Source organism: Staurois parvus, unplaced genomic scaffold (genome assembly GCF_062004578.1).
Source record: "Staurois parvus isolate SC_StPar_1 unplaced genomic scaffold, SC_StPar_1.0 ptg001183l, whole genome shotgun sequence".
Classification (NCBI taxonomy): domain Eukaryota; kingdom Metazoa; phylum Chordata; class Amphibia; order Anura; family Ranidae; genus Staurois; species Staurois parvus.
In genome coordinates, this window is record NW_028318979.1 from 461,796 (window position 1) to 489,433 (window position 27,638).

The following is a 27,638-nucleotide window of genomic DNA, read 5'->3' on the forward strand; positions in this document are numbered from 1 at the left end:
GTGGACTCCTAGAATGCTGGGCTGAGATGTGGAGGCTCAGTGCCAGGTAATAGAGATGAAAACGCTCATGGTGTAGTATTATGAAAAGTATAATAACGTACAGGGTTAGAGTACCAGTATAGGTATAGTGCAAATGAGCTCTTTAAATGCACTGACCAGTGAATAAAAATGATGGCCACCGGACCTCCTGATCCGGTGGCGTAACGTCAAGGTGTGCAGAGGCTCCTCCTAGACGCACATTGGTGTAATAACACGTCTCCATCATGACATCACCCCTACAGGAGACGTGTTATTACACGAAGTGCGTCTAGGAGGAGCCTCTGCACACCTTGACGTTACGCCACCGGATCAGGAGGTCCGGTGGCCATCATTTTTATTCACTGGTCAGTGCATTTAAAGAGCTCATTTACACTATACCTATACTGGTACTCTAACCCTGTACGTTATTATACTTTTCACAATACTACACCATGAGCGTTTTCATCTCTATTACCTGGCACTGAGCCTCCACATCTCAGCCCAGCATTCTAGGAGTCCACCCAGGCAGGACAATTTGGGATATTGGTCCAGATCAACTTCTCTGGCAGCCGTCACCCCATTTACCACCAGAGGGCACCTTTATCATCAGGCTATACCTTCATGGGACCTCCGGCTTCATGGAATTTCTATGTGCACATTAAATTGCACTTCCGGTGAGTGGGCAATTTTTCTACACCTTCATGTTAGGATGCTGGAATATACCCATTTGGATTGAAGTCATTTATACTCCATCACTGGAATATACCTTTTGGACTGATATTATATTACCTTGGACTGTTTAACATTCAGTTTATGGGATTTTTCCATTTCTGTCATATTTTGTCATACTTTAGACAGTGTGTTTTATTTGTATAGCGCTGCACAATCATGTATATGTGTATAAGACATACATGGGTATAAATGGCACCGCTCCGGGCAGACATACACAGCGGTACGCCGCAAGAGAGCGTGCCCTCCAGGATCCACCTTCTATCCTCCAGGAATTAACATAAGCAGCATGCAGCTTTTCTTTTCCTCCACCTGCTGACATGGTTCACCCAATGGGCTTAATCGTGAGATTGAAACGCATCAGAGGGCGGAGTCATGAGAGAAAAAAAAACAGAGTGCAGAACTCAGCACAGGGATGGCGGGATCCCCACATAATGGACACAGCAGGTGTACAGACCTGGGAACTCAGTACAGGGATGGTGGAAACCCCTCATAATGGGCACAGCAGACATGCCACTTTGAGAACTCGGGGTAGAGGCGGTAGGAACTCCTCGTAATGAGCACAGTGGGTGTGCAAACTCAGGAGATTAGCACATGGGTGGTGGGAGCTCCTCGTAATGGGCACAGCAAGTGTTAAAAATCAGGACATTCAGCACAGGGATGGTGGGAACCCCTCATAATGGTCACTGCAGGTGTAAAGACCCGGGAACTCAGCACAAGGATGGTGGGAACCCATCATAATGGGCACAGCGGGTGTACAGACCCGGGAACTCAGCACAGGGATGGTGGGAACCCCTCATATTGGGCACAACGGGTGTACAGACCCGGGAACTCAGCACAGGGATATTGGGAACCCCTCATAATGGGCACAGCAGACATGCCACTTTGAGAACTCGAGGTAGAGGCGGTAGGAACTCCTCGTAATGAGCACAGTGGGTGTGCAAACTCAGGAGATTAGCACATGGGTGGTGGGAGCTCCTCATAATGGGCACAGCAAGTGTTAAAAATCAGGACATTCAGCACAGGGATGGTGGGAACCCCTCATAATGGTCACTGCAGGTGTACAGACCCGGGAACTCAGCACAAGGATGGTGGGAACCCTTCATATTGGGCACAACGGGTGTACAGACCCGGGAACTCAGCACAGGGATATTGGGAACCCCTCATAATGGGCACAGCAGACATGCATCCTTGAGAACTCGGTGTAGAGGTGGTAGGAACCCCTCGTAATGAGCACAGTGGGTGTGCAAACTCAGGAGATTAGCACATGGATGGTGGGAACCCCTCGTAATGGGCACAGCAGGTATGCAGACCCAGGAACTGAGCACAGGGATGGTGGGAACCCCTCATAATGAACATAGCAGGTATGCATATCTATTAAGATACCAGAGATTCTCAGGGAGTTTAATTCTCCAGCATCGCTCTTTGGGTGGTCGGATGTGTATTGGTGGAATTAAAGCAAACTGATTTTATTTCCATAAAAACCTCCAAGTTGGGAGTTCCTCTTTAAGTCCAATCCTATGACAGGTGAGTGGGTCCCGGGGTGAAGGGCGCTGTGCGGGGTGATTCATCCGGGTGATATCTGTCCCTGTGATAGAACAACGTTCTATTGGCACAGCCGGCACTGCAAATGTTCCTTTATTGCAGTTAATAGGAAGCTGATGTGGCAATAAAGATGGAACTGTTTCCTCTTATAAGCGGCAATGATCAGTCCCAGGTGAGAGTCCCCCCGTGATCAGTCCCTGGTGAGAGTCCCCCCGTGATCAGTCCCTGGTGAGAGTCCCCCCGTGATCAGTCCCTGGTGAGAGTCCCCCCGTGATCAGTCCCTGGTGAGAGTCCCCCCGTGATCAGTCCCTGGTGAGAGTCCCCCCGTGATCAGTCCCTGGTGAGAGTCCCCCCGTGATCAGTCCCTGGTGAGAGTCCCCCCGTGATCAGTCCCTGGTGAGAGTCCCCCCGTGATCAGTCCCTGGTGAGAGTCCCCCCGTGATCAGTCCCTGGTGAGAGTCCCCCCCTGAACAGTCCCTGATGAGAGTCCCCCGTGACCAGGCTGTCAGCTGCACTGCAAAGGGAATTCTTACTTTCTAAATACCCCAGCTGTTTTCTTTGATGGGAAAGGTGGAGGCTCATTACCAGCCTGATTGTAATAACCGCCATACTTCCCTTTTCACTCGCAGAATGTAAGCTACGCCATAAAATGAAGGTGAAAAAGTGTTGATAAACTGCAAAAAAATTATGTATTAAAAACTGGTGCGCTGTTGGCGTTGATGTGGATAGAGAGGCACAATGTATCACTTATGGTGGGAGAGTCATAAGATTCAAGAATACTGGGGGGATAGAGTACGAATAATCCGGGAAATAACGGAGATCAATATCCTAAAGGATCCCGGGACTTGTCTTCTCTACGGTACGGAGTTTTCAGTAAAAAATGTAAAAAAACAGAGTTATTGTTCTATATGAATGCTGCGAAGGGCTTGAGACCCAAGTTCTGGAGGGAACAACAAGCACTGAAAGTAAAGGATTGGGTGGATAGGGTAGAGAAGATGTATAGACTGGAGGAACCATATAGATGAAGATAAAATGGAGCTTTTCCGTAGAAGGTGGGAGAAGTGGGAAGAATTTAACCATTTGCCGCCTGCCCTATGGCCGAATGGCAGCCGGCAAATGTCATCAGCGTTCTGGTTGGACGCCATATGGCATCCTCCCGCACATGCGCAGATTGCGCTCCTGCAGAGCCGCGCAGCGGCGTGATCTGTCACCGGCCGTGTACCTCGGACACGGCCGATGACAGATCTGAGTATCGGCCCCGTTGCCGGTACCATGTGACCGGCTGTGAACAATCACAGCAGGTCACATGAAAGTTGTATACAATGGATGGCTTCATTCATGCCATCCATTGTATACTAGTGTCTATCTGTGAATGGTCGCAGCTAATCACATGCACATGTCATGTGATTAGCTGTGACCAAATCACAGCTAAGCACAAAAAAAAAAAACCCTGAATGAATCGATGTCATTCAGGTAAATGCTTGCTTATAGCAAAGTAATTCTTTGCTATAAACAAATTGTGTAAAAAAAAAAAAATACTGATCACTTCCCCAAATTAGTACAATGTCTCCCTTTATATTGTAAAGCGCTGAGCAATAATGTTGGCGCGATATAAATCCTGTATAATAATAATATATAAATCCTGTATAATAATAATAATAATAATATATAAATCCTGTATAATAATAAAAATATATAAATCCTGTATAATAATAATATATAAATCCTGTATAATAATAAAAATATATAAATCCTGTATAATAATAAAAATATATAAATCCTGTATAATAATATATAAATCCTGTATAATAATAATAATATATAATACCTGTATAATAATAAAAATATATAAATCCTGTATAATAATATATAAATCTTGTATAATAATATATAAATCCTGTATAATAATAATTATAATATATAAATCCTGTATAATAATAATAATAATAATAATATATAAATCCTGTATAATAATAATAATAATATATATAATCCTGTATCATAATAATAATATATAAATCCTGTATCATAATAATATATAAATCCTGTATAATAATAATAATAATATATAAATCCTGTATTATAATAATATATAAATCCTGTATTATAATAATAATATATAAATCCTGTATTATAATAATAATATATAAATCCTGTATAATAATATATATAAATCCTGTATTATAATAATAATATATAAATCCTGTATAATAATAATAATATATAAATCCTGTATAATAATAATAATATATAAATCCTGTATTATAATAATAATAATAATATATAAATCCTGTATAATAGTTATAATAATAATTAAAGTTGAAACTTTTCTGACAAGGACAGCTTTTTGTTGCTAACACTTGGAGTTTTTCTTATAAATGATGCAGTTGCAGTATATTGTAAAGTGTCAGGAATTTATTCATAAAGGGCTATAATTATATAGCAGTCAGGGGGAGGTTTACCAAGCGGTCACTGGTGGCAAATCAATCACGGCCATTTAAATGCCATTCACCAGAATAGTTTGCCGGCATTGAATGTATGGTAAATGTCAGATCATTGGCTTTTCAAATGTCCCCTGAATGTTTAAAGTCCATTTATGATCTGGCAATAACGGCACATTACAAATTCCTTTTCGGCAGGTGCGTATTGAAGATGACATCGCAGTGACCGCCAGTGGTGTGGAGCTCCTCACCTGCGTCCCCCGCACTGTGGAGGAGATCGAAGCTTTCATGGCGGAGTCCAAAGACGGGGGCAAGACCCTGAGCAAAACGATCCTCAGCCAAGGGCTGTAAATGGTGTCTACAGGGGGGCGGGACCCCCATAGCCTCTGCAATTCCTGTGCCTTCCAATAATTGACTTTTTATAATCTCAAACGAAAAAAAAAAAATTACTGCAAATTTAGTCGCCAAATCAAACACATAGCAAATCCAATCCTGTTTTGAATCATTTGACATTTGAAGGAACTGGAGCGTCAGTAAAAAAAGAAAAAAAGCCAAATACAAGCCTCGCTGTGTCCCGCTAAGTGGATGCAGTTTGTTTGGCGGAACAGCCGGGGAATCTTGGCAGCGCAGTTCTGTTATTGCTTTTCAAATGTACTAACATATCAGTTACCAAATAAATGCATTTAAACAATAGCAGGATATCGAAGGGTTCGTTTTTTTTGTGGGGGGTTCAATTTGTGACTAATGCCCCGGGAGAAGGCGGCATTCACAAATGCGTACTGACAGTCCGTGCTGAACGTGGTGTTCATACACAGCCCCCTCCCCCACCATGTTGCAGAGCCAATATAGAGCCATGATGCTTCATAGATGGGACAAACTAATGAGTGTCATTCTGCTACCCGCTGTGGCGAGATTACATGTTCCAATCCGCCACTGTGGAGATAGCCGTATTTTAAAGCAAAGGTGATCCTTAAAGGGTAACTCCACTTTTGTGGGAAAAAAATAATAGCAAATTGAAAAACAATTGATACAAAAATACAAAAGTCATACTGTAATTGAGTGTTATAAAAATGTCCTTTTGTTTTTAATCTGCAGTGCTGTAATTTTCTGTAAAATGCAATACGGCAACCTGGAGTTGTTCTGTACACAGATGGTATACACAACGCCCCCCAGATATGTCATTTCTGCCCAATTTCCTTTAGATTTACTTTCAACTATGTAGTGCAAGGGCCGGCCTAATTGGATACAATTGAAAGTGTTGTTTAGGTTTGACCTCCTATTATATGGTTTTTGGTAAATCTAAAGCAAAATTCTCAAGAAAATTGTATAATGTATGGCCAGCCTAAGATACAAGTCAGATTTTGAGCATCCCCTGCAACAAAAATGTCATTTTTGGTGAGATACTCCCAAAGAGAAATCACATCTAACCCTAGATTGTAAGCTCCAAGGAGCAGGGCCCTCGAATCCCTCTTGTATTGAATTTGTATTGTTACTGTACTGTCTCATGTATTGTCTCCCACCATAATGTAAAGCGCCGAGCAAACTTTCGGCGCTATATAAATCCTGTATAATAATAATAGGTTCACATCTGTGCGGGTGGTGCCGCTGCGGATCCACACGGAAATCTGTGAAGCCGCACCACCCGCACAGAGAATTTTGGACCCGCTGCAGACCCACACGGAAATCCGTGAAGCCGCACCACCCGCACAGAGAATTGTGGACCCGCTTCGGATCCACACGGAAATCCGTGAAGCCGCACCACCCGCACAGAGAATTGTGGACCCGCTGCGGATCCACACGGAAATCCGTGAAGCCGCACCACCCACACAGAGAATTGTGGACCCGCTGCGGATCCACACGGAAATCCGTGAAGCCGCACCACCCACGCAGAGAATTGTGGACCCGCTGAGAATCCACACGGAAATCCGTGAAGCCTCACCACCCACACAGAGAATTGTGGACCCGCTGCGGATCCACACGGAAATCCGTGAAGCCGCACCACCCACACAGAGAATTGTGGACCCGCTGCGGATCCACACGGAAATCCGTGAAGCCGCACCACCCGCACAGGGAATTGTGGACCCGCTGCGGATCCACACAGAAATGCGTGAAGCCGCACCACCCACACAGAGAATTGTGGACCCGCTGCGGATCCACACGAAATCCGTGAAGCCGCACCACCCACGCAGAGAATTGTGGACCCGCTGCGGATCCACACGAAATCCGTGAAGCCGCACCACCCACGCAGAGAATTGTGGACCCGCTGCGGATCCACACGAAATCCGTGAAGCCGCACCACCCACGCAGAGAATTGTGGACCCGCTGCGGATCCACACTGAAATCCGTGAAGCCGCACCACCCACACAGAGAATTGTGGACCCGCTGCGGATCCACACGGAAATCCGTGAAGCCGCACCACCCACACAGAGAATTGTGGACCCGCTGCGGATCCACACGGAAATCCGTGAAGCCGCACCACCCGCACAGAGAATTGTGGACCCGCTGCGGATCCACACGGAAATCCGTGAAGCCGCACCACCCACACAGAGAATTGTGGACCCGCTGCGGATCCACACGGAAATCCGTGAAGCCGCACCACCCACACAGAGAATTGTGGACCCGCGGCAGGTGCCATTAATTCTAATGGCACGCCGCCCGCACTGGAAAACGCAACCGTATTGGGAACCGAGGTTCCTGTGGTGGCTGCGTTTTCCAAAGTAGTGCAGGGACTTCTTTCCCTACGTGTAACGGGCACGGGAGCCCATTCAAATGAATGGGCTCTCGTGGACGTGCAAAATGAGGCCCGCATAGGTGTGAACCGGGGGGATGCAGACCCCGCCAATTTCCTCATTAGAACTCTACAAGTGCAGCAGCTGATTGATATTATAAAATCACTAAATCATATAGATTTAGGCTGGGTTCACACTCATGCGGTGCAGTATATTGCATGTGATTCGCACAGGAACCGCACAGCATTCCTGTGCAGATCACGTGATTTGTGTGCGGTGCGATTGGAGCCGTACATTTTGTATGGCTCCAGTCGCACCGCATTCACACCAAAAAGGTGCAGGACCCTTTTTTTTGGTCCGCACTAGAATCAATTCTGCACATTGCACCGCGTTTTGCGGACCGTTTTCGTGGTGTTGTTAACATACACACCTGCAGAGGTTCGCATGAACGGGGTGCGATTGTGATGCGGTGCGGAATTCGCACAGAAAACGCTGCAAATTCCGCACCGCATCAGTGTGAACCCGGGCTTACTTTCCGCATGGACACAGAAAAACAAATGGCTATTTTTTCAAAATAAAAAAAAAGGTAAGGAGTCTACAACAAAATTTATTCAAATCCCTGCAATCTCCGTAGGTCACCCAGAGGGGAATTTTTTTTTCTCAACAAATGTAGAGTTACTCTTTAAAGTGACCCGGTCACCAGACCATTTTCACAATCTTCCTATAAAATGATGAGATGTATTTTAAAAAAATGTCCATCTACATTCGATCTTTGTGGATGTGCTGGTCGAATGTTTTTCATTGATTTTAAAAAAAGAATCTATTTGGCCGCTGTATGGCGCTAAGTAACACAGGAATTCCCTATGACACTTAGTGCCATTTACCTTCACATTTTATTTCATCCCCATTTTGGGGTCCCCTGTGCTTCTGGACCACATAACAGCTGCTGTGCCTTTGCTGGTGGGAATATGGTGGGGTCGCATCCCCTTTGTGTTCTGTCCCTGAGCCTGGGTGGGGTCACTGAAGACAAATGATAGACAAATCTTCAATAACTTGTGTATCTGAAAAAACGCCTCCTGCAGCCACATCCTGCCTGCATGTCCTTGTTCCAAGGTCAGATATCTATCATTGCTCTGGACCGGCTCCCTGATAGTGACAACGGTGGCCTGTGCCTGAGCAATGTGTCAGCATGGCCATGCTTGGTCTTCACCAGGGGAGCATGTGACAAGGCGACAACACAGGGGCACAAATGGGAGACTGTTGTCACCCCATAACAGGAAGTACCTGAAAAAGTACCTTCACGGCAGGATGACCTGGGGTTTTTTTTTTTCCCTGACAGCTGCAAATTAGCAAAAAAAATTTTTAAACAACATTAATGCTGAACTCTACTTTACAGTAAATATACACAGCCCAGTGCGTTTAAAAATGATCATTTCTTGCTGCAAAACTCACCTTCAGTCCAGCGCTGATCCTTTATTTCAGCAGATGGCGCTTTTCTTCCAGTGTAATGCAGGTCATACATGGTTCGAATTCCGAATGATTTTTCGCCCGAAAATCGAAACGTCGTTCGTTCTGTAATCCGATGGTGCCACCAATGATTTCGAAAATCGGACGTTTTTCACGAATTTTCCAGCTTGCCTGATAAACGAAATGCGGAGGAACCATGAAAATCGGCCGATGCCATTGCCCCACTAACAGAGCGAAAATCAGCCGATTATTCTTAGGTCCAATTTTCGTACGAAAATTGTTTGGAATTTGAACCATGTATGGCCGGCATTAATGTCAGCCAGCCTCATTCAACCCTCTTCCTGTGTCATCACACAGCCTGGGCTCACCGCACTACTGCCTGTCATTATGTCAGCATGCTCAGTGTGGGAGTTAGGACATCTCACCAGAAGAGAAGAGGAAAGATTTTGATGTCACCAGACCGGCCTGAAGATTCCTAGGAAAAGAAAAAGCAAAGTGTGCCTTCATTTCTTGAAAAGTAAAAGTGTGCAGAGCCTCCAGAAGGCCTGGTCTTGTCTCTGCTGTCCTCCTGTAATAAAGACCGCTCACTGCTGCTCTCTCTGCTTGTGCAGGGTGACTGGTCTTGTCTCCGCCTCCTCCTGTAATAAAGACCGCTCACTGCTGCTCTCTCTGCTTGTGCAGGGTGACTGGTCTTGTCTCTGCTGTCCTCCTGTAATAAAGACCGCTCACTGCTGCTCTCTCTGCTTGTGCAGGGTCTCTGCTTGTGCAGGGTGACTGGTCTCGTCTCTGCTGTCCTGTAAAAAAGACCGCTCACTGCTGCTCTCTCTGCTTGTGCAGGGTGACTGGTCTTGTCTCCGCCCCTTCCTGTAATAAAGACCGCTCACTGCTGCTCTCTCTGCTTGTGCAGGGTGATTGGTCTTGTCTCCGCCTCTTCCTGTAATAAAAACTGCTCACTGCTGCTCTCTCTGCTTGTGCAGGGTCTCTGCTTGTGCAAGGTCTCTGCTTGTGCAGGGTGACTGGTCTTGTCTCCGCCTCCTGCTGTAGTCTTCAACAGGCAGACTGTAGTGAGTGGGGCCTGCTGGGTCCCTCCCACAGCTTTCTGCACAGGCTATGTACAGCACAGTGATGACGCCACTGCCACTTTTACAAGTTAACATCTGAGTTTGCAAAGACAATTGGTCTTGTTTGTTGGTGCACACAAAGTTGATTTATATCCTTTATAGCTGTTGAAGAATATCTTTACATGAATATATTTGTGCCCAGAGTTCAGCTTTAAAGAAAATTGGATTCGGGTGCTTTTTTTTTTTTTTTAAATCTTGGTTGACTCATAAGATAAATTCCACCATTTTTTCCACTGAAAATTCATCGGATTCCCCACCCTTATCCAAACAATGAAATGCTGGTGAGGAATCTGACTGCTTTTTACAAGTTTTTTTTTTTTTTTTTTTTCCTCTTTCACCATCACCGCTTCAACATTGACCTTTTTTTAAGTTGGAAGAAATATAAAGTGGAGGAATAAGGAGGCCGTGCCGCTGATGGAAAAGCAGTTATTCCGCCAGTCATTACAAACATCCTACCACCCCGGAGTTACAATTTAACTGAACATTAACCTGGAAGTCGCAGCTCTGAGTGAGAATGACGCAAGTTTGTTGCTGTAGCTGACCACTCATCCGTGGCAAGGTACAAAGTCACTGTCACCTTTTTTCTTTTAAAAAAGTGGTTTCTCTTGTGCATTTAAAGGTTGCCTTAAAAATCCCATCAAATGTAAGATACAAATCCTCTGTATATTATAAGTCACTGTTTCCTTTTCTCACTTCAAGTATATCTAGAGCCAGAACTTTTTTTTTATTTTGAAAAGAGTAAAGAATGGTTAAAGCGCAAAGAACACTACAGTTCAGGCTGCAATGCCTACTTCTGGAGCTACTCCTGACAGCGCCTCCTCTCTGCCAGGAGATATCCCCAGTCTTCTGGGTTGAATGACATACTGGGGGTTATTTACTAAAACTAGAGAGTGCAAAATCTGGTGCAGCTCAGCGTAGAAACCAATCAGCTTCCAGGTTTTGTTACCAAAGCTTAACTGAACAAGCAGAAGTTGGAAGTTGACAGACTACCATGCACAGCTGTACCAGATTCTGAGTGTATCAGTTTTAGTAAATCTCCCCACAGTGTCCATTTAAAAACCCAAGGTTTAGCTCAGCCTTAATACCTCAGAGGAAGAATACAATTGCATTGGGGGTCAGAAGGAAGAGTGCCTCTTACATTGGGGTCAGTGGAAAGAATGTCCCTTACATTGGTGATCAGTGGGAAGAATGTCCCATACATTGGTGGTCAGTGGGAAGAATGTCCCTTACATTGGTGGTCAGTGGGAAGAATGTCCCTTACATTGGTGGTCAGTGGGAAGAATGTCCCTTACATTGGGGGTCAGTGGGAAGAATGTCCCTTACATTGGGGGTCAGTGGGAAGAATGTCCCTTACATTGGTGGTCAGTGGGAAGAATGTCCCTTACATTGGGGGTCAGTGGGAGAAATGTCCCTTACATTGGGGGTCAGTGGGAGGAATGTCCCTTACATTGGGGGTCAGTGGGAGGAATGTCCCTTACATTGGGGATGACTGGGTAGAATGTCCCTTACATTGATGGTCAGTGGGAAGAATGTCCCTTACATTAGTGGCCAGTGGGAAGAATGTCCCTTACATTGGGGGTCAGTGGGAAGAATGTCCCTTACATTGGTGGTCAGTGGGAAGAATGTCCCTTACATTGGTTGTCAGTGGGAAGAATGCCCCTTGCATTGGGGGTCAGTGGGAGAAATGTCCCTTACATTGGGGGTCAGTGGGAGGAATGTCCCTTACATTGGGGGTCAGTGGGAGGAATGTCCCTTACATTGGGGGTCAGTGGGAGGAATGTCCCTTACATAAGTGGCCAGTGGGAAGAATGTCCCTTACATTAGTGGTCAGAAGGAAGAGTGCCTCTTACTTTGGGGTCAGTGGAAAGAATGCCTCTTACATTGGTGGTCAGTGAGAAGAATGTCCCTTACATTGGGGGTCAGTGGGAAGAATGTCCCTTACATTGGGGGTCAGTGGGAAGAATGCTCCTTACATAGGAGGTCAGTGGGAAGAATGTCCCTTACATTTGTGGTCAGTGGGAAGAATGCTCCTTACATAGGAGGTCAGTGGGAGGAATGCCCCTTACATTGGAGTTCAGTAGGAAGAATGATCCTTACATTAGTGGCCAGTGGGAAGAATGCCCCTTACATTGGGGGTCAGTGGGAAGAATGTCCCTTACATTGGGGGTCACTGGGAAGAATGCTCCTTACATTGGTGATCAGTGGGAAGAATGTTCCTTACATTGGTGATCAGTGGGAAGAATGCTCCTTACATTGGTGATCAGTGGGAAGAATGCTCCTTACATTGGGGGTCAGTGGGAAGAATGTTCTTTACATTGGTGGTCAACAGGGCCGGTGCTACCACTAGGCAAACTAGGCAGCCGCCTAGGGTGCAGCCGCGGCCACAAGGTTCCCACTGACAAATATTGAGAACCCCTTTATAAATTCTTTGTCAAACCTTAAGGGAATGGATTATACCGAAGGATCCAGGTACTATTCTTGATGGCCCTTTATCCATGGAGAGCTTAGAGCTGATGCCTTCAGCCCTACATTATCATGTGGACCAGTCAACGTTATCCATCTTATTTCCCGCATGATTGTCTTGGGGAGAACACTGTCTGAGATGTTGTTCTGTGGAGCAGCAATTCCTAAAAACCGCTTGCAGCTCATGTCTTCTGATGGTGAATTTGGTTCAAAAAGAATGTCACTGGTGGTAAGAGGACTTATTTCCCCAACAGGAGAACTCTGGACCTCAATCTGGAAGGACTCCTCCCGGCTCTGAAACCAAGAATAGTACCTTTCTTTTCTTCCAGATCTCTACCACCAGGCCAGCCCACCCCAATATGGTGAGAACATTGTATACATAGATATGATTGGGGGGAGGGGTGACACCCCAATATAGAGAGAACATTGTATATACAGATATGATGGGGGGGGTGAAACCCCAATATAGAGAGAACATTGTATATACAGATATGATGGGGGGGGTGAAACCCCAATATAGAGAGAACATTGTATATACAGATATGATGGGGGGGTGACACCCCAATCTAGAGAGAACATTGTATATACAGATATGATGGGGGGGTGACACCCCAATATAGAGAGAACATTGTATACATAGATATGATTGGGGGGAGGGGTGACACCCCAATATAGAGAGAACATTGTATATACAGATATTATGGGGGGGTGACACCCCAATATAGAGAGAACATTGTATATACAGATATGATGGGGATGGTCAGACTGCAGACAGATGGGACTTTAATTTGGTATCATATTTGTATGTTTTTTAGGTGATTAATAGTTAACAATTTGATTAGAATGTATTTTCCGGCAATTTCTCACCACCCCCATATCAGTTATATGACATCAGTGTGATGTCATATAGTGGAGGGCGACACTTGCTGTGAATGTATACATCTTTGGAGATGTGTTGCTGGTTGCGAGGTGCAGCGTGCACTTGTTGCCTCCCCCTAACTTGTGTCCCCCAATAACACGAACATTTCCTATAACCGCAGTATACGGGGAAATTGCGCCATCCACGCCATTAGAAGTACATTTACCGTCTACCAACCTTTATTGGGAGCGCACACCAGGACACACATTTCCTCTTTTATAAGAGCGAGGGCTCACTCTATATTTGTATATGAAATAATTATAAATGTTACAATTTTACATCCATTTTATCAGTTTATTGTCAGACCGCGTCTGATTGATGCTCCAGTTGGAGTTGCCAGATCTGCATCGGCAGGGAAGGGGGCAGATCGGAATCCTTCAAATCTAAATTTCTACCTTCGATCTATTGATCTATATAGTACACAGTGGGTCTTTTATTAGCCAAGCCATGAAGGAGAGCCTAGAAAATACCTGGAAAGGAGCTGAGTGCTCCACCTGCTGGCTAAAAATGAGAATACAGAACAAGCAGATCCACCTGCAAGGAATTAATAATTCAAAAGTGTTTAAAGGATAAGTTCACCTTTGGGAACATTTTACATGTTCCACCCATTTTTAGAATGGAATATGTAACATGTTCCCATAGCCGCAGTCGCCGCCCCCCCCCCCCCCGACAGATAGTACAGGGAAACTTCTCCCTGTATTATCTGTCTGATTTGAAAACAGCATGGCCATGTCATTCATTCATGGACTTCTGTGAATGAACTGAAAGTCCCGACAGACTTGGCGGCTGTGGGATTGTGGTTTTCAATGAACTACTGCAGTGCTGAGGAGCGCCATGGTAGTTCGTTGAAGCTTCCTGTCAAAATATCTGCTTGGCTGTACATCCTGTACATTCCATATGGCAGGCAGATAGTCTGACAGGTCTGCAGGAGACCTGCATGGCATCAGCAATCTACTGATCACTCGTGCATTGATTTCCAGGCTCCTTTGGACAAAAATATTAAATGCACATTTTTTTTACCTGCCAGAAAATGTGCATTTATTATTTTTGTCCAAAAGGTGAACGTATCCTTTAAGACAGTGTTTTTCAACCTTTTTTGTGCAAAGGCACACTTTTTTCATGAAAAAAATCACGAGGCACACCACCATTAGAAAATGTTAAAAAAATTTACCTCTGTGCCTATATTGACTATATATAAAGTAATTCTCTTGAATAGGAATCAAACACAAAGAAATTATTTTATAATTACTTTATTATGAAATAATAAAGTATTTTATAATTGGACCCGGGGGCCGGACCAAGAGTAGATGAATGATGTGTATGTGTCATCCATAGTAAGTATAGTAATATTCCCCCATAGTAAGCATAGTAATTAATCCCCCATATAGTAATTCATCCTCCATATAGTAATTCATCCCCCATAGTAATTCATCCCTCATATAGTATTTCATCCCCCCATATAGTATTTCATCCCCCCATATAGTATTTCATCCCCCCATATAGTATTTCATCCCTCATATAGTAATTCATCCCTCATATAGTATTTCATCCCTCATATAGTATTTCATCCCTCATATAGTATTTCATCCCCCATATAGTATTTCATCCCCCCATATAGTATTTCATCCCCTCATATAGTATTTCATCCCTCATATAGTATTTCATCCCCCCATATAGTATTTCATCCCTCATACAGTAATTCATCCCTCATATAGTAATTCATCCCCCATATAGTATTTCATCCCTCATATAGTATTTCATCCCCCCATATAGTATTTCATCCCTCATATAGTAATTCATCCCCCATATAGTATTTCATCCCTCATATAGTATTTCATCCCCCCATATAGTATTTCATCCCTCATATAGTAATTCATCCCCCCATATAGTATTTCATCCCCCCATATAGTATTTCATCCCTCATATAGTAATTCATCCCTGATATAGTAATTCATCCCCCATATAGTATTTCATCCCCCCATATAGTATTTCATCCCTCATAAAGTAATTCATCCCTCATATAGTATTTCATCCCCCACAGTACTATTCCCCCCCCCCCCTTCTAGTAAGCCAAGTCCCCCGTGTCAATTCACTTACCTTTTGCGTTCCTCTCGCTGTCTTCCCGCGCCGTTCGGGTCTTCAGGGCGGACTGTGAGAGGAGCCTAGCTCCCCTCCCCTCACGTTCGGCACGCTGCCCCGCCTACACACATCCTGACAGCCACATCCGCAAGCCGGATTAAAAGGTCCGCGCGGACTTTTGGGGCTGCCAACCGAGAGGAGGCAGGGGAGCGGCCGACCGAGAGGAGGGAGGGGAGCAGGCGCCCGGCACACAGAAGAGCCGCATTAGACTGGGTAAAGAGCCGCATGTGGCTCGCGAGCCGCGGCTTGCCGACCACTGAATCATTAGATTCTAATGATTGGTCTATTTGTGAGCCGAAGCCACATGTTACAGATGAAATTGGAATTTTTCCCACGGCACACCAGACAATATCTCACGGCACACTAGTGTGCCGCGGCACAGTGGTTGAAAAACGCTGCTTTAAGAGACTCTATACAAACATTTGACACCTTCACTTCAGTTTAAATGTTATTCCACCTCTAATCTACACTCAACATTTAATTTGAGCCTCTGGGTACTCAAGGCATTTAGAAGGTGAGGGAGCCATCTTGACGATTACATTGGCCGGGAATCGAACCCGGGTCAGCTGCTTGAAAAGCAGCTATGCTAACCACTGCACCAATGCTAGGTAGCATGTGTTTGGATTGTGGGAGTACTCAGAGGAAACCCATACAAGCACAGGAGAACATGCAAACTCCATGCAGATAGTGTTATGGTCAAGGACTCCAATATGGTTGGGATCCTTCTAGAGCCTGGAGAGGCTCTGTGATGTCAGCTGACATCAGACTTTAGCCCGTTGTCATCTGATTCTGGATTACAGGAGAACAGAGGAGGCTCTTTATCTAGATGTTCGATTAATCTGCCTAATCAGTGGCGTTACTATGGGCACCTCTGCCAGCCGCCCAGCTGGGCAGGATCTACACACACAGTGATCTTCCCATGCAGACAGATGGCCAGTAGCGGAGAATTTCCATACGCCCCCTCCTCCCCCCCCCCCCCCCCCCCCCACAATCTGGTGGACCGGGGTACTGCACAGCTCTCAGCTGTGCACGCATGAAGGAGGAGTGCAGGAAGCAGCTCATGTTCCTCCCGGACCTTGGCTGGTTGAGGGAATTCTTGCCTGACACTATGTGTAGTCTGGCTGAATAATGACAAAAGTCCATCTAATTCAACCATAAAAAAAAAAAGGTTATAATCCTGTACCCATGGTTGATCCAGAGGAAGGCAAAAAACCCAGCAAAGCGTGATGTAATTTGCTCCTGCAGGGAAAAAATTCCTTCCTGATCCCCCGAGAGGCAATCGGCTATTCCCTGGATCAACTTTACCTATAAATGTTAGTATCCAGTTATAGGTGTAGGGGGAGTATGTATGAACGGCTCTAAATAAGGAACCATTCACACCCCCCCCCCCCCCATGTTTTGGCTTTGACATCACTATGTTTTGGACTATCAAGTCCTTTTTGTAGAAATTGTTCTCTTCCATATTCTTCCTGGAGGGAGAGTATGTTTGAACTGTTCTCATTGAGGAACCATTCACTCCTCTCCCATGTACTGTTTCAGCTTTCATAGAGTTCTGTTTCTTCCATATTTTGTCCTGTAGGGTGAGCGAGTATGAACGGTTCATTCCATCCACCTACCCCACAAACTATTCACGCCTCCCACATGTCCTCTTTGGACATTGACATCATCATGCGTTTTGTAGAACCGGGTCCTCTTTCTGTCTCTTACATATTCTGTGCAGTAGGGGGAGAATGTATGAACGGCTTTTATTAAGGAACCATTCACGCCTCCCCCATGTCCTGTTTTGGCTTTGACGTAATCATGTGTTCTGAGATTCTGGTCTTCTTTGTGGAGTTCTGTCTCAGCCCTACCTTGTCCCTGGTATGACTGATTAGAATCTCCTCCAGGTCACTGAAACGGCAGACACCAATGGGTCAACACTGTTTCTTCATACATCCAGACCTGGTCCCTGGAAGGGCTGATGGGAAGCCCCTCTGGTTACTGGAATGGCAGCCGCCACCAGTGTGGGGACCTGTGTTGGTACAGCTGTACCTGGTCCCCGGTAGTGCTGATTAGAAGACCCTCTGGTTAGAGGAGTGACAAGCGTCACCTTTTTAAGGATCTTTTCTGGTACAGCCATACCAGATCCCTGGGTGGGCCAAATGAAAGGCCCTTGAGTGGGGTCTCATATCTAAGTTTTGTCTAGGGCCTCACAAAGCCTAGAGCTGCTGATGCAGGAGAGCACAAGTGTGCTACCCAGACCTCGATAAGAAGTCTGTTCAAAAAATACAGAAATTCATGTGCTTTTCAGTTGTTTCTTCCATATTTTGTCCTGTAGGGGGAGCGTGTATGAATGGTTCATTCCGTCCACCTACCCCATGAACCATTCACGCATCCCCCATGTCCTCTTTGGACATTGATATCATCATGTGTTCTGTAGATTCGGGTCCTCTTTGTAGAGTTCGTTCTCTTCCATATTCTGTGCAGTAGGGGGAGAATGTATGGACAGCTTTTATTAAGAAACCATTCACGCCTCCCCCATGTCCTCTTTGGACATTGACATGATCATGCGTTTTGTAGAACCGGGTCCTCTTTCTGTCTCTTACATATTCTGTGCAGTAGGGGGAGAATGTATGGACGGCTTTTATTAAGGAACCATTCACACCTCCCCCATGTCCTGTTTTGGCTTTGACGTAATCATGTGTTCTGAGATTCTGGTCTTCTTTGTGGAGTTCTGTCTCAGCCCTACCTTGTCCCTGGTATGACTGATTAGAATCTCCTCCAGGTCACTGAAACGGCAGACACCAATGGGTCAACACTGTTTCTTCATACATCCAGACCTGGTCCCTGGAAGGGCTGATGGGAAGCCCCTCTGGTTACTGGAATGGCAGCTGCCACCAGTGTGGGGACCTGTGTTGGTACAGCTGTACCTGGTCCCCGGGAGTGCTGATTAGAAGACCCTCTGGTTAGAGGAGTGACAAGCGTCACCTTTTTAAGGATCTTTTCTGGTACAGCCATACCAGATCCCTGGGTGGGCCAAATGAAAGGCCCTTGAGTGGGGTCTCATATCTAAGTTTTGTCTAGGGCCTCACAAAGCCTAGAGCAGCTCATGCAGGAGAGCACAAGTGTGCTACCCAGACCTCGATAAGAAGTCTGTCCGAAAAATACAGAAATTCATGTGCTTTTCAGTTGTTTCTTCCATATTTTGTCCTGTAGGGGGAGCGTGTATGAATGGTTCATTCCGTCCACCTACCCCATGAACCATTCACGCATCCCCCATGTCCTCTTTGGACATTGATATCATGTGTTCTGTAGATTCGGGTCCTCTTTGTAGAGTTCGTTCTCTTTCATATCCTGTCTTGTAAGGGGAGTATGTATGAATGGCTCTCATTAAGGAACCATTTGCACCTCCCCCATTTTCGGGCTTTGACATCATCATGTGTTTTGGACTATCAAGTCCTTTTTGTAGAATTTGTACTCTTCCTTAGTCTATCCTGTAGGGGGAGCGTGTATGAACGGTTCAATCCATTCACCAACCCCATGAACCATTCACGCAACCCCCATGTCCTCTTTGGACATTGATATCATCATGTGTTCTGTAGATTCGGGTCCTCTTTGTAGAGTTTGTTTTATTCCATATTCTGTCTTGTAGGGGGGAGTATATATGAACGGCTCTCATTAAGGAACCATTCGCACCTCCCCCTTGTTCGGGCTTTGACATCATCATGTGTTTAAGACTTTTAGGTCCTTTTTGTAGAATTCTGTGTCTTCCATATTTTGTCCTGTTGGGGGAGTATGTGTAAACGGCTTTTTATTAAGGAACCATTCACGCCTCCCCCATGTCTTTTTTCAACTTTGACGTCTTTATGTGTTCTGAGATTAAGGTCTTCTTTGTAGAGTTCTGTCTCAGTCGTACCTGGTCCCTGGGACGACTTATTAGTATCTCCTCCAGGTCACTGAAATAGAAGACGCCACTGGGTCAAGACCGTTTCTTCGTACATCCAGACTTGGTCCCTGGAAGGGCTGATGGAAAGCCCCTCTGGTTACTGGAATGGCAGCCGCCACCAGTGTGGGGACCTGTGTTGGTACAGCTGTACCTGGTCCCCGGGAGTGCTGGTTAGAAGACCCTCTGGTTAGAGGAGTGACAAGCGTCGCCTGTTTAAGGATATTTTTTGGTACAGCCGTACCGGGTCCCTGAGAAGGGTGATCAGAAGACCTCATGTTTAGAAGAGTAGCAGGCGTCAACCTTCTAAAGGTCTTTATTGGTACAGCCGTACCGGGTCCCTGGGAGTGCTGATTAGAAGACACTTTGTTTAGAGGAGTGACAAGCGTTGCCTGTTTAAGGATATTTTTTGGTACAGCCGTACCGGGTCCCTGAGAAGGGTGATCAGAAGACCTCATGTTTAGAAGAGTGGCAGGCATCACCTTTCTAAAGGTCTTTATTGGTACAGCCGTACCGGGTCCCTGGGAGGGCTGATTAGAAGACCCTCCAGTCACTGCAGTGGCAGCCGCCACTGGTGCAGGGACTTGTCCCTTGCTTGCAGCATTCATGTAGTCTTCAAATCTCAGTTCCTAGAAAAAGAAGATGCAATTAGTTCCCATCCGGCTAACATTAAAGGTGGGTGTATTGGTATCAATAAAAATCCTGTTCTTTTCAGATTAACGAAGGGTCCAACTGTAGGGGGGGAATTATTAACTATACTCACCTGACCCCCGACTTCCACCCACAGGGCCTTGGTATGGATGCTCTGGTGAGATCCCGGGGAATGCAGAGTATGCAATTTTCATGGAATAATATCCTACACTGTGCCGGAGGAGCTTCTGAATACTCAGCATTCTCTGGAATATTGGCGGAAGGAGTGGAATGTCATCCTCCACAGTACGGAAGCCAAGGGTAAGGCAGTTATCTTCACTCCCCTCCATACAGGTTTTTTATAATTGCATTTTATGGTGTGGACCAGACTTGTAGTCTATGTGTTCATAAAGGATGGAGATTATACTTACTTCCAGAGACTTTCCGCTATATTCCGACATTCTGGTGATGCATTGATTGGCCGTGTCATAAGTGACCTTCATTCCATCAATGATTTCAGATTCACGTGCATTTATGGCCTAAAAACAAAAAAATAAGATTAGATTGAGTCCTCTACATGTACTCCTGTGTATATTTGATGGTGAGATCTCTACATGTACTCCTGCATATGTGTGATGGTGAGATCTCTACGTGTACTCCTGCGTATGTGTGATGGTGAGTCCCCTACATGTACTCCTGTCTATGTGTGATGGTGAGTGCGCTATATGTACCCCTGTGTATGTGTGATGGTGAGACTTCTACATGTACTCCTGTCTATGTGTGATGGTGAGACTTCTACATGTACTCCTGTGTATGTGTGATGGTGAGACTTCTACATGTACTCCTGTGTATGTGTGATGGTGAGACTTCTACATGTACTCCTGTGTATGTGTGATGGTGAGACTTCTACATGTACTCCTGCGTATGTGTGATGGTGAGATTTGTACATGTTCTCCTGCATATGTGTGATGGTGAGATTTCTACATGTACTCCTGTGTATGTGTGATAGTGAGTCCGCTACATGTACCCCTGCGTATGTGTGATGGTGAGTCCGCTACATGTACCCCTGCGTATGTGTGATGCTGAGACTTCTACATGTACCCCTGCGTATGTGTGATGGTGAGACGTCTACATGTACTCCTGTGTATGTGTGATGGTGAGACGTCTACATGTACTCCTGTCTATGTGTGATGGTGAGTCCTCTACATGTACCCCTGCGTATGTGTGATGCTGAGACGTCTACATGTACCCCTGCGTATGTGTGATGGTGAGACGTCTCCATGTACTCCTGTGTCTGCTACCTCTGTGATAAAGATTTTTTTAATTTATTGTGGAGTGTAGAGAGGAAAGGATAGAACCCTGATAGGTCTTTATTGCTGTCTCTTTACTTCCTGTCCCAAAGACCACATAGAAAGTAGAAGAAACCTCTGCACTGTGGACAAAGCAATAAAAATCTAATATGTGTGTCCCTTTGGTGTCCTCAGGGGCCACAGTTGAGCCCCCCATACCTTCAAAGTTGACAACCATAACTCTAACCCTCCCCCACCTTCCCATCATTAACCAATTCCTTCCGGAGGTACACATATATGTGGCCCTATGTATACATTTTTGCGCGCACCCTGCACACTCCCAGCATGGTTAGCGGCAGGGTCCAGAATGTTCCCCATGCATACTTATGTTCGGGAACTTTCCGATCATGTGACCACCGTGACTGCCAATCACATCGGTCACATGATCGAAATGCCCGCCTCTGCCTCCCAGCATGTAGATCTCCTAAATGGCTGGGAAGGAGCGGCAAGAAGGGGTTAAAAGAAGGATAGACATGAACCCACAGATGTATATTTGTAGAAGAAATGTGTTCTTAGAGAGGTTATAGTCGACTCGTACTTACTTTAAACTTTCGCCATTGTGTGCCCTTCTTCTTCGGGGGGGGCGGAGTCACCTTCTGTCTAGGGACCGGGGTTGGCCCCTGGAAGGGTACTCCAGGCATTCCTGGGTGTCTTGCTGTAGGAACAGTCGGATGTCCAGATACGTTCACCACAGATGACACAAAGTAAGGAACCAGCGGTGCGGTCATGATGTCACACTGATTGGAAATCGGTTGTGAAATGATCCTCGCAGAGGCCTGGTGTACTCTGGCCTTTCCGCTGAGTCTCCTCCTAGCTATTTGTCCGGATGCTTCCATTAGCTGATGATCAATAGCTGATGATCAGAAAACAAACGCTGGAGCTGCAGAAAAGAAACAAGAATGATTAATTATGGGAGGTTAGATATGGTGGGTACAAAAATCCCTTCTAAATCCCATTGGAACCCTAACAAATCTATGACATCGTCCTGAGGCCTGACAATGGATCCTCAGTGGCTCCCGGTTCCAGAGTGTGCAGAACAGGAGGGGATAGCAGAGCCCTATGGGGGTTTATAGGAGTGTCCCCTACACCCAATCACCAGCCAGAGATCCCAGCAATCCATATGCTGGTCGGGACGAACGGTGACCTTCAGTCTGATTCCAGCAGTGACTAACTGACAGGCAGTCCTCATTGGCTGGAATGTTCCCCGACCCGGAGAAGAGCAGAACTCCTCCAGTGGGGCGGGGCTAATGACAGAACCGAGGAAGCTCAGCCATCAATGTGAATCTAAAGCTCAGAACACGCATTCCAATCTGACTCTACAATAGGCTCCAGTTCAAACCCCAGCAGAAGGATCCTCATTTTCAGATATTTCTAGCAGAGAGCTGGAAATATGGGTCACATGACTGAGAGGAGACCTCCTCCTTATGTAAATGCTGCATAAACTCCGCCCACAGTCCTATAGATGGCGCCTTCTCTGCCCCACCCCTTTCATTGGTCTTATAATAAAAGGAAATCAATCCCCTGGCTGTTCAATAATTAATAGGTGACACTTCCTGTGTATGTCCAGATTGGAGGATTCATGTCCTTATATTGCCAGGAGAAATCTCACACATTTCTCATTGCATCATTTTTTTTAAATGGTCATACTTTTTAAAATATGTTTTGTAATTTTTTTAATTTTTAAAATAAATTTTTTTCATATATTTAAAAAAAAAAATTTTTAAGTATGTTTGGTCATTTTTGTTATTTTTTTCATTATTTTTAAAATTAAATGTTACATTTAAATTTATTTTTTTTTTATGATAAATCGTTTTTATGATAAATCGTATTTTTAAAATGAAATTTTAAATTCAAAAAAATTTTTTTTTTTTTTGATGAATCGTTAAATGCTTCAATAAATGTGATGTAGTCAATTGTGGGAAATGTGTGATCTCAGATTGTTCTGTGTATGTGGAGTGTAAATCTGGCCTCAGGACTCAGGAGAGCAGAGGAGGACAACTTACCTTCACGATGGTCAGGGACAAATAGCACCCAGCTCAGGGCAGCATTCTGTATCTTACGTTTGGCTCCGCCCATGTGACTCCACCCCCTTGTGACTCCGCCCCCATCTTTTAGTTATGTAATGGGAGCTGATATTATGGTGAATACGGTAAATCAGTTATGGAATGGGAGCTGATATGGTAAATACGGTAAATCAGTTTGAGAATCTGGTAAACAACTGGACAGATTGGAGGATTCATGTCCTTCTACTGCCGGGAGACATCTCACACATTTCTCATTGCATCATTTTTTTTTTAAATGTTCATACTTTTTAAAATATATTTTGTCATTTTTTGTCATAATTTTTAAAGTAAATTTTTTCATATATTTTAAAAAAAATTTTCTCTCGCACTCCTACACATAGGGATCTAAAAATTCCCCATAGATTCTCGCACCGTCATCATACATACATTAGCAGCCGCTAAAATCAACATCGCCAAATTCTGGAAATCATCTAATACTCCCTCCCCCTCAGATCTTATACCGACCTTAACTTTCAATGCGAGATGGAAAAGAGATCAGCACCCCATAAATCTGATCAGAAATTTGAATACCAAGGGGTCTCGATGGCTACAGAACCCCAACTGTCCTGTAAATTGATATCCATATAACTATACTATATAAGAACCTTTGTAACTGACTGGTGCTTAGACCCCCCCTCATCCCTATACACTCCCCCCTCCTCGTCCCCCTCCCCCTTTATAGGTAACTCCTTACCCAATCCAGGTTCACACTACGCCAAGCATACCTCTCAAGTAAGCAAAACCTATACTGATCTTGTCCCTAGCCAAATGGTAGGGAGACTACTGCATATATACCTTGTTATACTCAAATGTGAACCCCACTTTCTCATCATACCCTGTTCTGTTAAAACATTTTTCAATAAAAAAACATTTAAACTAAAAAAAAAAAATTTTTTTTTTAAATATATTTTGTCATTTTTGTTATTTTTTTTCACCATTTTTAAAATTAAATTTCCCAACCATGATCTACATGGTTGAGATCTGCCTGTGTATGTCCAGATCGAAGGATTCATGTCCTTATACTGCCAGGAGAAATCTCACACATTTCTCATCGCATCTTTTTTTAAAAAAAAATGGTCATACTTTTTAAAATTATTTTTTGTAATTTTTTTTCATAATTCTTAAAATAAATTTTTTCATATTTTTAAAAAAAATAATGTTTTAAATATATTTGGTCATTTTTTTTCATTATTTTTAAAATTAAATTTTACATTTAAAAATTTTTTTTTTTTGGATAAATCGTTAAATGCTTCAATAAATGTGATGAAATCAATTGTGGGAAATGTGTGATCTCAGATTGTTCTGTGTATGTGGAGTGTAAATCTGGCCTCAGGTTCAGGAGAGCAGAAGAAGACAACTTACCTTCACGATGGTCAGGGACAAATAGCACCCAGCTCAGGGCAGCGTTCTGTATCTTACGTTTGGCCCCGCCCCCTGTGACTCCGCCCCCTGTGACTCCACCCCCCATCTTTCATTTATGTAATGGGAGCTGATATTATGGTGAATACGGTAAATCAGTTATGGAATGGGAGCTGATATGGTAAATACGGTAAATCAGTTTGAGAATCTGGTAAACAACTGGACAGATTGGAGGATTCATGGCTTTAGCCCGGGTTCACACCGCCGTGATTTCAGGTGCGATTTGGGAATTTAAATTGTACCTGAAATCGGATCTAATGAACGTGAATGCGAGTGTCTTAATATCCGCGATTTGCTGCAGCGCGATTTCAAAAGTAGTTCTTGTATTACTTTTTCTGCAGTTTGTTGTGATTTCACATACATAGACTACAATAGAAATTGCACTGCAAAACGCAAGAAATCGTTGGGAAATCTTCTGAAGTTGCAAACAAATCTCTAGAAAATGCGGTGAAATCGCAAACAAAACGCACAATTTTAAATCGCATCCAGTGTGAACCAAGCCTTATATCGCATCGAGAAACCTCACACAGTTCTCATTTCATCATTTTTATTAAAGATTAAATAAAAATGATAAATAATTATTATTATTATTATTATTATAAATAATAACATTATTTTATAAACTATGATCAATAATAATAATGAAAGTATTTTTATGAATATGTTTAGAAAATAAAATCTAAACTATTTAAATTATTAGGATTTAAATAAAAAAAAAATTTAAATACTTTTTTTTTATAATGATTCAATAAATGAGATGAAGTGAATTGTGGGAAATGTGAGATGTCAGATTGTTCTGTGTATGAGGAGTGTAAATCTGTCCCCAGGACTCAGGAGAGAAGAGGAGGACAACTTACCTTCACGATGGTCAGGAACAAATAGCACCCAGCTCAGGGCAGCATTCTGTATCTTACGTTTGGCTCCGCCCCCTTTTTTCACCTTTCAGTGATGTAATGGGAGCGGATATTATGGTAAACACGGTAAATTATTTATCTTTTGGGATCTGATATGGTAAATACGGTAAATCGTTTTGGGAATCTGGTAAACAACAGGTGACGGTCTGCCTATGTATGGACAGATTGCACACTTTATGGCTTTATATGGCCGGCAGAAATCTGATCTTTTTTTTTATTTTTTGGATAATTTTTTTAAATAATGTGAAATGAGATGAAGTGAATTGTGGGAAATGTGAGATCTCGGATTGTTCTGTGTGTGGAGTGTAAATCTGTCGCAGATTGTCTGGATAAATCTGTTAGATTTTACTGTATTTATTGGACTGGGGGTGATTGGTGACGCCCACGGCGTCCTGGGTACTCCGCCCCCTTATGACTCCTCTGTATTCTCTATGCCTGGCGGCACGTTTCTGGCTCGGCTTGTCTTTGTCTGCAGGCCTCTAAATAAAGGATTTCTCATAGAAATACACTGTAACCTGTAGCAGCCAATGAGAACTCTGCAGATACAGGGGGTGGGTGGGAACTGGTTACTATGGTCACCAGGTGTGTGTATTGGATCTGTGTATTGGGACTTTATTGATCATCTAATAACTGTCATTTGGTGGAGGAGGGGAGAGGATGGCAGCACGCCGCCTCATCGATCGCTCTCTTATTTCTCTCAGCGTCCCCCCGATGGCGGATTATAACTCCTCCTAGTTGTGGCGGCCGCGTCCAATCTGGATGGACTCTCTGTGAAGAGATGTGAACTTCAGACCGCGGGGACCAGGCTCCGCCCACTCCCAAAGGATTCCTCTAGGGGGAGGACGGCAGCAATGGAGGTATGGGGGGATCATTCTGTCCACTACAACACCTTGTCCATAGGCGGCCCTTGAGGGCCAGGCTCCGCCCACTCCCATAGGACTCCTCTAGGGGGAGGACGGCATCCATGGCGGTACGGGGGGATCATTCTGTCCACTACAACACCTTGTCCATAGGCGGCCCTTGAGGGCCAGGCTCCGCCTACTCCCATAGGACTCCTCTAGGGGGAGGACGGCATCCATGGCGGTACGGGGGGATCATTCTGTCCACTACAACACCTTGTCCATAGGCGGCCCTTGAGGGCCAGGCTCCGCCCACTCCCATAGGACTCCTCTAGGGTGAGGACGGCATCCATGGAGGTACGGGGGGATCATTCTGTCCACTACAACACCTTGTCCATAGGTGGCCCTTGAAGGCCGGAGCTGTAGAGGGCTTTTATAGAATGAATGAGCGCAGAAATGTCACCATCTCCACCCAAAATAGAAATACCAGTTATAGATCATAGATTTCTTTATTCAGTTTTAGTCAGAAGTGTTTACAAAATGCAGCCATAGGAAAGTCCACTTTTGAATGGAGCTGCCCCTTTACATCTGGTTTCCATGGGTACAGCGACCCCCCCAGCGACCATTGCCTTATTATGGGCTACAGCCACCTATTACATAACCTGGCCCCTGCAGACATTGGGGCCCCTGAAGTTTTCTGCAGATGTGGCCATCTATAGGAATATTCTTTATTACAAATGTCAGATCTGTCGCCTTTCCTGTCCCCCTGAAGCCTGCCTGAATATGGCCGAATTCACACTGACTTGCGCTACATCTCCACACATTTGGTTGCATTTAACATGCGCTGACCTGCGTTGATCTGTGTTTCAGCACACTTGTAAAATGCACATCAATGCATAGACGCATAAAAACTATTATTATTGTTATACAG

The 27,638-nt window shown here is 44.6% G+C and overlaps 1 protein-coding gene across 1 annotated transcript in view; it reads left to right on the plus strand.

Moving 5' to 3' along the window:
* Positions 1 to 5,426, plus strand: part of PEPD (peptidase D) — a 241,348-nt gene extending 235,922 nt beyond the window's left edge. The window contains exon 15 of the mRNA XM_089659763.1: positions 4,932 to 5,426. Coding sequence (XP_089515889.1) covers positions 4,932 to 5,084 — 153 coding nt within the window. The 3' untranslated portion in view covers positions 5,085 to 5,426. The remainder of the gene's footprint in view (positions 1 to 4,931) is intronic.
* The last annotated feature ends 22,212 nt before the right edge of the window (positions 5,427 to 27,638 follow it).